We start from the raw sequence: 14,284 nt of genomic DNA on the forward strand, positions 1-14,284 counted from the left end.
TAGAAGATAATGGTAACATAGCCCAGAATTAGTTGTCTTAGTAAAGCATAGGTCTAGAAGATATTATTTGATTCTAGTGTACTCTATTTGAGAGCTTAACACAAAGCCCATATCCCCAAACTATACACTAACTAGCCAGTTCCACAGTTACCCAGTAGAAGATACCCAATAAAAATCCCAAAAGGTAGCATGCTCAAACTGACCCAAACTCTTCCAACATGTAGGGTTTCCCCACTGTTGCCATACTCTATGACACTCTTTAGGTCTTCAAATCCGTTCCAAACGATCTGCACAACAGATCCCTCACTGGACGCTTGACTGCTATTAGAATTGGAATTATTTTTGTCTTGTGGACTAGTCAAATGTTTTTGTTTTTCAACTGGCAGATTTTGCTTTGCTTCTTGATGACGCTGTCTTGGGGAAAGCAGCTCATTAATTTTCCCGTAAGATACTACGGCATTTGGCTCCAAATCAATAAAATCTAAATTCCATGGAAAAATATGAATGGCATTGTATTTCAGAAATGCATGAGTGGCTGATGCATTCTGTACGCTGGGAGGCTGGGACTGACATACTCTAAAAATGGAATCCATGTGAATTAAGTTCAGCAGCTTGTCTTTGAAGGTGCTCACTTCATCTTTATCACACAAAGTCTTTTGTTTCTGCTCAGGTGTACGAGAGAAAATGCTCCCTATGTAATTCCACATATCTGGGAGAACATTTGAGCCAAATGTCACATTTGCATCGGCCTTACTCTGTTCGGGGACTCCTGGATTTAGGTGAGGTTGGTTGGCTAGAGGCTCCTTTACTGTTTCTTCTTGCTCCATGTTATTTTTCACAAAGCTTTTGAGCAAGACGTCACTCTCCGTGAAAGGCATGCTGGTGATGTTCTCTTCAAGTTCACGTGTTTTGGGGCGTATCAGAAGTTCCGTGCACGGTTCTAATCTCCCATAGGGGGCTGCTGGCATAAGTGTACCTGAGTATGAACAGAACAGATGAATGAATGCATCCACTCTTGCAGAACAGCTTACTCAAAGTACCACATCAGCATTCAGTGCTGCTTACCAATTTTGATGTAAATGTGAGTGTGCTGTTCAACCCATATAGGAAAGATGGCTTTTGGAAATACTATTCGAATTTGGTCAAGAAGATGTCTTTCAAGAGAGGAAGCGTGCAGTTCCTGGGAAAATGTGATATAATTATAAATTAAACACTTCGTATATTTTGAACGCTTGCAGATAAAAACTCTATGTCTCTTTCTAATACAACATTAGAAATATAAAGTACAATGAAAACAAACCACATTTAGTATTTCCTTAGGGGCAGAAAAGAGTAGGGAATGACAACAAAAAAAATGCTGTCTACAGTCTCTGTTATATGTAAGAAAAAGACATGAACAGTAGGAAAGGCTTTATTACCAGAATTTCCCAATCATCTGCTGTGAGTGGTTCCACTTCTACTTGCTGACAGGAGGAGACATGGGAACAGGGTTCAAGGAATACCTGGCAAAAGTAACAAAAGTAATTATTTCCAGGCAACAGTTGAGTGTTCTTAGGTTTCTGTTGCCAATTCTTTTTTCCTGTTGAAGACTATTAATTACTAGAACAAAAGTTACCTTGCCACTGAACTAGTAAGTCTTACATTTCTGCAAATAGTTGCATCATTTCTAGACAGAATATGCTAAAAAATGTAAACAGGGTAAGACAATGCACTGCTTTTCAGCCACTGTTTTATTACGCTGAATAAAATTTACAACAGGAGAACTTGCATATGTGAATATACCAAACAATAACACTGTGTTATTGTGTAATAGTCTTCTACTCATGTTTAACTTTCTCCTTATTAATATAAAAAATATTAACGGTCCCCTGACAAAAAGCTTTGCGTGCTTCCTGGGCATCTCTCCAGCTTCTCTCTGATAAAAGAATAAATCAGAGCAAGACGTTCAACACACAAGAAATAGGACGCAAATTTAAATATGCATTCAAAGAGAAAAGACACAAAGATACATGGTGAAAGGGAAAACAGGGATAAAAATAAGAGCCGATGAAAATTCAGGGATGACAATTCAGACAAGATATGCTATCAGTAAGTACTCAAAAATGACAGGAACTCCAGACAAAATATTCTTATAATTCCTAACTTGTTTAATTACTTTATGTTTTCCTACAATTAATGGCACTGCAAACAGTGGCTGCAAGTCTGTGAGGACCTATCCATTGACATATCCTACCTTAATGTATGTAATTGTTACCGATTTAACAAGCAAATCTTTTCAGCAGAGGTGTTTCTGGATGGTTATCTCTTCTTCTGAGAAGATTTAAATGCAGTAACTGGCTAAATACATGTAAATAAGTTCATAGCTAATTTGTAACTTATTACATTTTCAGGTATCTTGCAAGATACTTATTATCAAAAAAAAAAAAAAAAAAAAGATTGCATTTCAAACCTGATCTCCATCTGCAATGCCAAGTTTCTCCGCTAAATGTCTGTTAATCTCTGCAGTGTTTTCAGTCTGGTGACCTCGATGCCTCATTTCCAGCCAGCTCAGAAATATAGGTTGATGACCGCAGGATATTTTCACAGCCTGGCCCTATAAGTTTTAGAGAAATAAGATAAATTAATGCCATAAGTGACTATGTTCAGAGTGAAGCTACAAGACTGTAAAGCAGTTACACCCTTCCCCCCCCCCCCCCCCCCCCGTTGATGGAGAATCTGTAAGACATCCAGAAAACGCAGCAGGAGGGAATCAAACATATGTGCTGGATTTCTTGCGACATGTACCTGCCCTTCCCTGACTCTCTTTTACTATGCCAAAGGGCAGGATTTTCCCAATCTTGGCAATTTTTCCCCTGTGCCATGTCTTTTTGGCCCTGGAGGGTGAGCGTGACCTTGCAAGGGATGTTGTACCAGAGCTGCTCCCACCCTCCCCACATTCACCCCGGTTTTCTTTTTTTTAACACTGTTCTTTGGGATTATTTTTTTTCTCCAGACTGTCTGTCCTGCTGGCAAGCCCTTAATCCCTAACTTCTGCTCGTTGCATAACAGATGCACACAGCCATGTGTGCATTTCCACGTGTGAAAAGTTAGTTAAAGAGTAAGATCCCCTTCTGTCAGCTGGGACTCTGAGTGAAGAGCCCCAAGAAACATATATCGGAATACCCCCTAACGCCGAGAATTATGATTCTGCCTGGATTCACCATCCCGGTTCCCATGTGAATGCTGAGCAACGTGCCACAGGTGTAAGAACCACAGCACTAAGGGACACAAACGACACCACACAGCGCACGACAGCGCTCAAGAGGCAAACTCCAGTCACTTTATTAAACAGAACGCGCGGCCCACGATGCAGAGCCCTCGGATCGATGCCCCAGGCACGTCCCTAAGGCAGGGAAGCGGCTCCCAGTGCCCCCACAAGCCGCCACCCACCCCGAGGCCGCCATGACGGCCGCAGGGCCCCGTCCCTGAGGCGCTGCCGCTACGGGGTCGCCCGGACCCCACGCAAGGGGCGTCTCGGAGGGGGGGTGGGCGGGGCTCCCGGTTGCCATGGCAACGGAGCAGCCACCGCCCCGTCGCCATGGCGACCCCGCCGGCGGCGCGCGCGGGGGGGGGGGGCGTTCTCCCAGAATCCTCCGCGCGTCGCCCTCGGCCCGGCCCGTACCTGCTGCAGGCGGAGGTGCGAGGCGAGCGCGGGCGGCAGGCGCAGGAAGCAGTCCCGGGTGCCGCTGAGGGCGAGCGTCACGGCGACGGCCCCGGCCGCCCCCCCGGCGGGGTTGCCGCTGCACCACATGGCGGCGGCCGGGCCGGGCCGGGCAGGGCCGGGCCTCGCCACCCGGCGCACTGCGCGGGGCTGCCTGCTGCGGCGGGCAGGGCCCTCCCCCCCCCGCCCCCGGGATAATGGTACGGCCAGCCGCCGGCCAATCGGGGCGCGGCGTGCGCGCGTTGCCTTCCTCTGATTGGCTCCTCCGTTGAGCGCCGCGGCTCCTATGGTCGGCGGCGAGTCCCGCCCCGGGGGAGGACCAATCAGGGGAGAGCGCCCGCTGTGCTCGCCGCCTGATTGGCTGCGCGCTTGGGCGGGCGGCTGAGGCGGCAAGATGGCGGCCGGCAGCGGCGCCGGTACCGGGCCCGGCCTGGGCGGCTAGAAGATGGCGGCGGCGGGGGGCGGCAGCGGCACCGGGCCCGGTACCGGGCCGGGCGGCGCGTGCCGGCACCACGAGCAGCTGGCGGCCTGCGGCTCCCGCGCGAAGTACCGCGAGGGGCGGCGGCCGCGGGCCGTGAAGGTGGGGCCCGAACCGGGCCGGGGCGGCCGGGGGGGTGGTGAGGGGGTGAGGCGGTGCCGCGGGCCTCCCCCGAGTCCTGAGTGACCGGACAAGGGTCAAAACGTTGTACAGGGGGATGGGCAGCGTCCTGACGGGATTTGGGGACATACATAAATCCCTTGAGTCACTACTTTTGCAGTAAAGCAACAATGTGAACGCTCTGCAATGCTCTTACTTCTTCCAGGTTTACACTATCAACCTGGAGTCTCGTTACTTGCTAATCCAAGGAGTCCCGGCGTTAGGTGTTATGAAGGAACTAGTGGAGCAATTCGCGTTATATGGTGCCATTGAGGAGTATCACGCTCTGGATGAATATCCAGCCGAGCAGTTTACTGAAGTTTATCTTATAAAATTCCAAAAAGTCCAGTGCGCAAGGTATGGTGTGGAGCAATATCTGCCTCTTGTTAATTTTTTTTACCCCCTCTTCATTTAGATTCTAGAGAGTTGAAGTAAAATTCTCAGTTTTGCCAATACGGTTTAACTCACTCCAGGGTGGCCAAGAAAAAAATGGATGAACGAAGTTTCTTTGGGAGTTTGCTGCATGTGTGCTACGCTCCGGAATTTGAAACAGTCCAAGAAACTAGGGAGAAGTTGCAGGACAGAAGAAAGTACATAGCAAAAGCAACAAACCAAAGAGGTTTGTATTTCAGTTTCTTATAGAACTTTAATGTCTCATTTCAGTGGCGAGTGAGTTGTGGTAAAAGCAAAACTGCCCGTTAAAGGAAATGCTTTGTATTTAGCTTTTTTAAAAGATGCATTTAAAGTATGCTTGCAGCAGAATGGAGACATCTTTGAATTATTTCTAGGTATCCATCTTTGTGAAAGCAACTTTTGGGTTCTAGTTGATACAAAAAATAAAAAAATCCGTAAGCATAATGCATAAGCTTAAAATCTTGTTTCCTTCTTTTCTTTTGAAAATGTTATCAGAAATCTCAAGCAGTGCCAGAAAACTTAGGATCACTTTTCTACCCTTGTTCCAACTTTTTCAGGCATATCCAGAAATATTTTTTCTAAGGAAGGTGATAATACCAGAAGCTTTAAAAAAGGCAAAAAACCAAAAACCACGAACTTTTCCGGCTTGCATTTTGGCACTGGAAGAATGGGAAGAATGGGTTACGCTATTGTGCTGTGGAGTTCCCAAGCAGCACTGAAGACTGGGCAGGCTTAAAATAAGCCAAGTGCCAGGCACGGGCTTCTTCTTTCTTGTGCTTATGCATTTTGATATCATTGCAAGAGGTTATTTCTTAAGGTGCCACTTAAGAAAGAAGAATCACAGACTGTTTACAGGGAATGAAGTACCACTGCTATTGCTTGTGTCGTATTCAGTGCTGGAACTAATAGTGACCTGAAATAGTGAAGCTACTTTGTTTCTTTGTTTTAAAGATTGCTTTGTGTTCAAGAAGATTGAGGGGCCTAAGAAGACCGACCCTGCACACTTCCGTCAGTGGAGTACCTCAGGATCATGTGCAACTAGCGACTGGGATCCGTCCTGCTTTTCAGGTTCTCATGGGGTATCCCAGAACATGGGATGTCCTTCTGGGAGTCAGAATCAGAGCCTGTTAACACTCCCCCAGTATGACAGCCACTGTGCTGAAACTTCTGCGTACTGTGGTCAGAGCACATCGCTAACTCGAAACGTACCCCCAGGAGGGCATGGTCCTCCTGTGCCTTTAATTCGGCAAAGAACAGCTGTAGCTGACAGTGGGATTGGCAGGTTTATGCCTCGTACAACTCACCTGCAGGAACGTAAGAGGAGGAGAGAAGAAAGTAACAAATTTGCCCTCATTGAAGCAAATACGGATAATACTGAAGTCATCATTGGCCCGCAGCTACCAGAAATACCTAAGGTGGATATGGATGATGATTCCTTGAATACTTCAGCCACGTTAATTCGAAATAAACTGAAAGAGGTATGGATTCTTAGAGTTCTGATTTCTCATTTTCAAGCACAGACTTTTAAGAAGTCTATTTCTAAATTGTTTGCCAAAACACGTTGTCCCTATCCTTTCCCTTTTCTTCCCAAATACCCAGGTCCAAAAAGTGTAGCAAACCTTAAACTGGAACACCTCTGGTATCGAGAGGGATGATAAAATAACTATCACTGAGCATCTGAAATCAATTTGTATGTGTGGTTCAATGTGTTGGTTTTTTTTTTTTGGTTGTTTTTAAAGGTATTGCCAACACTTGGTATCTTCTGAGAGTTTTAGCTCTGCTGTGTTTAGTACTGCCTTTGGTGTTACTTTTCCCCCTTTTCTACAGGAAAAGTCAACACAAGTGTGATTCTAATAACATAGCCTCCCCGTACTCCAATATTAGAGACACAGCCTTACTCTAAAACTGGCATTATTAGAGAAGAATGTTTACAGTTTACTCGAAATCTTTTTTTTTTCCCAATTTAGGTGGCAGAGTCTGTTTCAAGAACACCTGTGGAAAAGCCAGACAATAGTTCTGCCAAGCCAGTTGTAAAGCAGAGAAGAAGAATATAGATACTGCTAGCAGCATCTTTCTACAGCCTTTTATAAAGGATATAATTTAAAATATTTTATTTTTTAATGTAAAAAAGTAACTTATATTGCATTTCCAAGCAATTCCCTATTAAAAACTGTATCAGTTTATATTTTCTGGAATGAATAAAGCAGTATGATACTGTAGCAATCTTTTCCTGTGTACCTCATAATAAAATAAATGTGGTCAGGCAGTTTAATATAAGCAAATTCTATTTATTCAATATTTTTTTACAATAAAGCAATATTGAAACCACTAGTTTTGCGTTGTTTTTATTTTTACTATACCGTGAAGAAGAGAATTCTTGTAACACTATTCCACGTGGTGTTACAGTTTACGATTTCCCTTGAAGGTTTTCTTTTCAAATGCCAAGCTACCCTGTTATATTTTTTTTTAATTAAAAAAAAGAATAAAAGAAATGTTTTCAGTTGATTAAAATTTCAAGCTTTCTTCATGTAATGCTTCTGTTCATTGGTTTGGGGGTATGTAAGAATACATAAGTTGTCTTTTTATCTACAAAACTAGAGACCTAGTAAAAAGGCAACAGTTGGGTAGGGTGTAGAGCAGAAGATGCAAAGAGTGGAAGCAAGAATCAGGCTCAGTCTTCCACCTGTTGTCACGACTGGCCTGAACTTAATACCTGGTTTATCACCAACTTTGACAAAAAGTAAGTTATTTTTCTGTTCTAATTAGTGAACGTAAATTTGATTCAGAAGCTGTTTCTAAAGCTTCTCATTGGTGTAAAAAAGAAATCAAAGTACTGACTCTGGGTCACTAAAACTTGCCTGCCAGAAGGAATCTGGCACTTTGAACACAGCTGCTTTGCAGGTGACCTGAGATAACTCAGCATGCAGTCAGGGCTATGAGATGCCTTCCTCCTGTCCGGCCTAGCTGGTAGGTGAGCTGGCAGGAAAGGAAAACACAGGTTTCCAGCAGATAAAAGCTTGCCTTGTTTTCAACAGTTTCACAGAACTTTTCTGTTTCTGTGAATTATTGCACATATTTCAAAATCCTGTTTTCCATCTCTATGACTGTTGGTATTTAAAAATGTAATGCAGTTAAATAGGATAACGATAGATAAGTGAAAAAAATACTTCTATAGATTAGAAATGGTCTCATCGGTTTGACTTACTGAGTAAATAAGCATGTCCTAAATTACCATCTTATGGGGGGAAAAAAATCCTTAAATTGAAATAGATATATTGCTATATTTCATCCACCTGGGCTTAAGAATACCACTGCTGCAGTCTGAGATGACACCCCCAATACGCTTTTTTTCAAAAAGCTACCAGTCTCTCCCAAAACATTGATGGCAGTGGTGCCAGTAGCGCTGAAGAAAGAAAAATTAAACCTGCATTCCTGAAGAGGTTTCAGATAAACTCTTCCAAGAGAATAGTCTCATTTTCTTAGCCTGGGAGGATGCTTACTGAGAATCACTCATTATGTTGTTGTCCCAGAAGACACAAGTGTCAAGTAACAGTGTGTGTTTTTTACATTCTCTGGTGCCAAAGTTTTACTGTATCAGGAAACATCTGTCCTGTGAAAGGCAGATGTGAACTCAGCACATGTGCATCTCACAGCTGAAGCATTTATCAGCTGAATTCAGCAGACCTCATGTAATGACAGTGAATACCATGATATGTACAGCTGCTTAATAGAGAAGTTATTTGCACATATTTTTAAACCCAAGGCTGGCGTACCTTTATGTCTGGCAGACATGGTCCAAAGGCTTCTAAGAGAAGATTATCATCTTTCACAGCTTTTTCAAAGTCCGCAAAAGAAAGCTTGCCATCATGATCATAGTCCTACAAAAGGAGAACTCTTTAGCAAAGGATGATTACTTGTAGTAATTTTCTTTTTGTTTAACTGATGTTTTATTCAAATGGATTATTTTTTTTTTCGAGTATATGCAAAAATTGATGTCCCACTGGGACATCAATCTCTGCTCAGACAAGATCTGTGTAATTAGCCTATACCTAAACCATAAAAGATGGAGCAAGCTCAACCATCTCTTATGGCTTTGCTAACAGAATTCCAGAGAAGGCAAAACTTCCAACACGGGAAGAGCTTGAACTGAGAATCTCACAGACAAATCTCAACCACAGATGCACTGGGATAAATAAAAGTAGGACACTTAAAAAGAGGTAACAGGAGGATAAAATGTCCTGAACAGGACAGCCCGCCCCTGTCTGCTTAAAAGAAATGGAGAATTGCTTGAGTATGCTCTACATTTCTACCATGAGCATGTCCTCTACAAATACCTTTAAGTATGAAAATCTATCACGGGACTGAATATATCCTTAATCACAATGCAGTTGTACCTACAGGCACTGGTCAATGAGCAGTTTTTTGTTCTTTGAGTGATGGATTCCACAAATGCCTTTCTTGTTATTTAATAATTAATTGTGTAGTTATTTGAGGTAGGCAGTAATATCCTACTAAGGTAACTGCCTAGCAGCCAAATCAGACCTGGACCTTCCAACATGTATCGGAGCTTTCTGAAGTTCTCATGGAAAAGCTGAAATAGGATTATGGACATGATTAGTTTATGGTATTTTCCTACTTGTATGAATATTTCATTAGGTCTAGAGGGTTATTCCTTGGGCTTGGACTTCTTGTAATCTACTTACCAACTACCCAGAATGTAGTGACATTCATTTTGGATGCAACCTGTAGGAAGCTGAGCATGTAGGTGCTCCAAAGATGAGTAATTGCTGTCATCTCGTATTCTGCATGAGACAGACTCAGCACTGTCAAGAACTAAAGCTAAGAGGGACCTTTCAGCTGAGGCTGTCCAACAGGGGTGAGTGTGAGAAATGAAAAAATGGGGTTAAATAAAAGGATTTGGGATTGGAGATCTGGTTTTAAGCAAGATGTTTTGAACAACACCATTGGAGGGGAAGTTTTATTCTTTGTTTTGAAGAAAATGGTGAAATAGCCTCTGGCTGATTCAGATATCCTAGAGTAATCACAGGAAGACAGGTGCTATATGAATAACCCTTGACGTTACAATTGTAATAGAGTATATCAACTGAGCACAGACATTACATGCTCAATTGATAAAATACAAATGTAATTAATAATAATGTTACTAGAGATGCCTAATGCAGGAATAAATACAGATTATGCTTCTGAATTTTCTGGTTTTGATTGGGCTTTTCTTTTGACCATGCACATGTGCATGTGCAGTTACAAGTGCAAGTTTTTGTATATCATTTATAATATGTTCACATAATAAATTAATAGTTTTGTGTGAGGACACTGGACTGGGACTCATTAGATTTGGATTATAATTCTCGCCTTCCTTACTAGACTTGTTTATCATAAGTACGTAATTTACTCCATGGCTCAGAATCCCACTGTAAAGCAGATAGGTCTTAAGGTCTGAATGGTTGAAGATGCTCAAGTATCACAATGAGAAAGTACTTGCCATTTTCTTCAGTGCTATGTCTACCAAGTCCTTAATTCCCTCATCAGGATCTTCTTCTGATGGCTGCTTGAGTAGGCTGTTTTTCAGCATCTGAAACATCTCCTCTCTTGAAATGTATCCATCACCATTCAGGTCATAAACCTCAAAACAGTCTTTTCAAAAGATAAATCAATTTAAAGTTCATACCAACTATATCACACATCATTAAAGCTGTTGCCTACAGACAGAAAACAGGAACTGTATGTATTACAGCATATGTCTTGAGCATATACAATTTCTATATGAAATGTATGTATCACATGTGATACTGGTCTATTACTGCCTACTTACCCATTATAGTTAAAATCTATTTCTGCTCAGATATATAATAAATAACCTTTGGTTTGTAGAGACCGTACTAACTTACAGATCTTAACATCTCTAAGAGTAGTTTTTTAGAATATAAATGAGGTTTTGGTTTAGAAGTCTATCTTCCAGTGTATCCTACTTATTTCAGAAACTGTTTTGGAAAAGTACAGGGAAAAAATGAGTTGTACAGGCATGGAAAAAACAACTGAAGCATCTCTAAATGCAAAGAGAAAATCTCTACAATGGAATATTTCCTGTATGAGTATCTGCCTAATTTCTATTTTAATTGCTTCTGCCTCCTTAAAATCAGAAATCTAGGACCATAACAAATTTTACTATCCTTCATAAAACTTATTTAAAAAACAAACAAAAGTTTTTCAGTTTTGAGACACAGATTATTATTTTTTTTCCAGGCAAAGACTTTGTCTAAGGGCAAAAATTGTACTAGCATACACTTAGGACAAACAACACTGCGTACCACCACATGGCAGTGTATCCTAGAGTGCTTACAACAAGGCTGCATGTTTTATAGCCTGTGGTTGTTCCTAGCGGGGTGACATCCCAGGCCACCTTCCAAAGCAATGCCTTATGATGACATTATCATAAGGCTGATGCTGCAGCCAGGGAACTATGGAAATAAATGCTGTCATCTTTTTTCTATTATACTTCCCTCCCACCTCCAGTCCTTTTTTTTTTTTTTTTTTTTTTTTTTTTAAATCTTAAAATTCTAGGGTTCTTGCATTTTTTTCCCTCTATCTTCTTTCTCCATCATTACTCTGGAAGTCCTCAAGACCATCTTGCAAACAGATTCACAGTTTTTCCATCTCTGCTTCCAAGCTGAAGAACTGCTAGAATTAATCCAACTGCTGCTGTGCCCCCCATTGGGCAAGTAAATGAATGCTGGCACAGATCTCAGCTGGCCTGAGGAGACTGTTACTCAGCCAACACCACCCTCGTCCTACATCTGTTTACTTCTGATTTTGTGTGTGAATACAAAAATATATATTCTCTCAAAACTATATAATAGAACAAGCTTTTCTTTGTCAGCAACAAAATAAGGTTGCTGTTTACACAGAATAATCTCTGTCTCAGAGAAACTATTTCAGAACTCAGTTTTTATTGAGCTTGACAGAAGAAAACTCAAAACTCTTCAATTACTAAATTCTTTTTGAGTAGCTTACAAATTATAGTGGAAGTGATGTATAATTTAATAGTCATAAATTCTATGATAACTACTAAATATTATCATGCAGATAAACCTTACATTTAATCCTTTCTTCCAATGTCCCCCGAAGAAATACTGATAAGCCTTCCACCCATTCCTCCACACTGATGCAGCTATCATTATCTCTATCGAAAGTGCGGAACACTGGGAAGTGTATTAGATACATTTTAAATTTATAATAATAGCAAAATACAAAGAAAGAAAGAAAAAAAAAAAACCAACTTAAATTCAGTTAAAATATGTAAAAACTTTTTTTTTTTAAAATGGTTTTCTGCTTTCAGCAAGGTACAAATACCCTTCTCAAATCTTTCTAAGCCATAACAATAAAGAGGATTTCACCACTCTGTCTACTGATCTTTCACTCCAGAATCCTGCTGGGATAATGTATTTTCTTTGATCTGTTACTTTACAGACTTTAAAAACTACAGGAAGCATGCTTCCATGCAGACAAAACCCAAATAAACCAATATGCCTTACATTAAGGCTTATTTGCATACAGAGGATTAATTACTCCTTTACATGGAGAGCCAACAGAACTGGAAAAAAAAGCCTTCCTTTTGCAAACTGAAATCAACCCCTTGTAAGCATTAAAATATTAAGAATGTGTCCCTGTAGTGCATTTTCCAAGAAACATGATTTTTTGCATAAAATGGTGCTTTCATTTAAACACTCCCCTGTTAAAGAGCTGGAAAAAGTTGAACCAAGGGGTCTCTTTTGGAGACCTGAGATCAAAAAGAATGACAGTCTCATGCCTTCTTCACATCTTCTTCTGGACACCTATACATCAGAGATCATTCATCAACTGCAAATAAGGCCCTCATTTCATTAATCTCTGTGTTTTCAAGTATTTATCACTCTCATTGCCCTCTACTGCCTGACTAGTATCTCCAGCGTTGTTCAGAGCACCTCCATTTCAGAAGTTATCCACTCTAGCGGAGTACTTTTCTGGGACTTCAATTCTAAGACAGAGCCATCCATCCACCAGCTGCAATGACTAACTCCTTGGTGGATCACAGCAGGAAAGAGGAGAATGACACCACGCTGCCCTCTTCTGTCACGACACTAATGGTGACTGGGCTATAAGCATCCAAATGCTAGCACCCCAGCTGCCTTTCTGGCAGATCTCCCTTGTACAAGAGCGTGAGCTATCCTAAACCACAGGAAAACTACTCTATGTACAGAAATAAAGGTACACTTTACTCAGCAGCACTTGTACATGGCTCTTCATGGGTGTGATAGCACTATTTTGTCCAGGCATGCTCATTTGGTCAACCGTGTACTTTTTTCCCTTCTGTATGGGTTCTTCAGACCTTCTATCTCCCTGCTAACTAAACTCACACTGGGCAACTACTTGGAACTATTGTGGCAACAGCCCACATAAAACTTTTCTGTTGTCAACTTTGACAGTGATCAGTGGTGTTTTCTTGGCTATAGGGATCCGCTATTCTTGTAGGAATCAAAAACCAGATGGGAATTAGTTTAATATAACCTGCAAAGTCTTCAAGGGCACTGTTTTAGAGATCACTATTCAAAAACAGCTGCCCAAGGACTAAAAATGAAAGTTTTACAACCTTTTTGAGCCTACTGATCTCACCTCTGTCCATAACCATGTCATCCGTCATGCCGAACGTCCTGTGCAGGGTATCCCTGAACATGTTGCGATCGAAGCCGACTGCACCAAACCGGTCGCTGGACGTGGTCACCAACGTGTCAAAGAGCTTGATGAGGCATTCCACCTCACTTTTATTAACTGCCGAGCCGAAACAAGAAAGCACATTTTATACCCTAAGCTGTTAAACGGCGGCGTGTCCAGGAAAACCACAGCTCCCAGCCACCTCAGGCATCCACGGGGTGCTGGCGATGCTCAAACCGCCCCCAACCCGCCATTTGCTGCTCCTAAGGGATGGGAGCGCATAAAGTCACCAAGCGACCCTCGGGGGACTAGAAGCTAATGGGGGACAACTGGGGGGCTGCCGAGGGGCAGCAAACGCCCCGACACTCACAGTGCCTGGCCGAGCGGCTCAGCGCCTCCACCTGCTGCTGCAGCCGCTTGGCGCTCATGGCGGCGGGCGCTCCCCTGGCAACGCGGGCGGGGCGGCCCTCGGCCCGACATGGCGGAGGGCTGGGCTTCGGCGCACGGCTGCGGGACCGCCTCAGCGCCTGTCTCCGCAGGGCAGGGCGGCGAGGAAGGCTGGCAGCGCTGCCTCCAGCCGGCCAGGGTCGGCAGGGCCCGCGGGCGTCCAGCCCTCAGCACCGTAACCGCAGGGTCGGGGGCGCTGACAGGAGAAGGGGGGCGGCAGGAGGTGGCCGCGTTCCTCTCATCGCCTCCAGCCACCAGCCCCGCAGCGATGGTGTGGGTCAAGAGACACCAAAACGAAGCAGCTATCGACTTTCAGAATACGTGTGTTTTAATACTTCAAATATTTTAATACTGCACACTGGTATCATAGCCTGGGC

The 14,284-nt window shown here is 42.9% G+C and overlaps 3 protein-coding genes across 6 annotated transcripts in view; 1 reads left to right on the forward strand and 2 right to left on the reverse strand.

The window, feature by feature from the left end:
• The window catches only part of PEX1 (peroxisomal biogenesis factor 1), a 22,278-nt gene extending 18,409 nt beyond the window's left edge, over nt 1–3,869 (reverse strand). For 2 of the 3 annotated variants that reach the window (XM_084509559.1, XM_084509558.1), the window contains exons 1-5: nt 3,662–3,869; nt 2,450–2,593; nt 1,419–1,502; nt 1,066–1,180; nt 204–976 (exon numbers count right to left, since the gene is read on the reverse strand). In XM_084509559.1, the coding sequence (XP_084365685.1) occupies nt 204–976; nt 1,066–1,180; nt 1,419–1,502; nt 2,450–2,593; nt 3,662–3,790 (1,245 nt within the window). In that variant the 5' untranslated portion in view covers nt 3,791–3,869. Of the gene's footprint in view, nt 1–203; nt 977–1,065; nt 1,181–1,418; nt 1,503–2,449; nt 2,594–3,162; nt 3,295–3,661 lie in introns of those variants that run through there. The other variant, XM_084509560.1, reaches the window with a different exon arrangement.
• RBM48 (RNA binding motif protein 48) lies at nt 3,469–7,080 on the forward strand. Of its 2 annotated transcripts, none has more exons than XM_084509562.1 (5): nt 3,469–3,676; nt 4,504–4,694; nt 4,811–4,956; nt 5,703–6,229; nt 6,719–7,080. In XM_084509562.1, the coding sequence occupies exons 1-5, from the start codon at nt 3,578–3,580 to the stop codon at nt 6,803–6,805; spliced, it is 1,050 nt and encodes a 349-aa protein (XP_084365688.1). In that variant the 5' UTR covers nt 3,469–3,577; the 3' UTR covers nt 6,806–7,080. The 2 variants fall into 2 exon arrangements, with proteins under 2 accessions (XP_084365688.1, XP_084365687.1); XM_084509561.1 differs by lacking the exon at nt 3,469–3,676 and adding an exon at nt 4,029–4,280.
• On the reverse strand, nt 7,024–13,947 carry CLXN (calaxin). The gene is made up of 6 exons (XM_084509564.1): nt 13,831–13,947; nt 13,422–13,577; nt 11,867–11,971; nt 10,255–10,406; nt 8,525–8,629; nt 7,024–7,202 (listed from the first exon to the last, which is right to left on the reverse strand). Exons 1-6 carry the CDS (start codon nt 13,886–13,888, stop codon nt 7,152–7,154), a joined length of 627 nt encoding a protein of 208 aa, XP_084365690.1. The 5' UTR covers nt 13,889–13,947; the 3' UTR covers nt 7,024–7,151.
• Nucleotides 13,948–14,284: the final 337 nt, after the last annotated feature.

Source organism: Aythya ferina (assembly GCF_964211825.1).
Source record: "Aythya ferina genome assembly, chromosome: 2".
NCBI classification, from domain to species: Eukaryota; Metazoa; Chordata; class Aves; order Anseriformes; family Anatidae; genus Aythya; species Aythya ferina.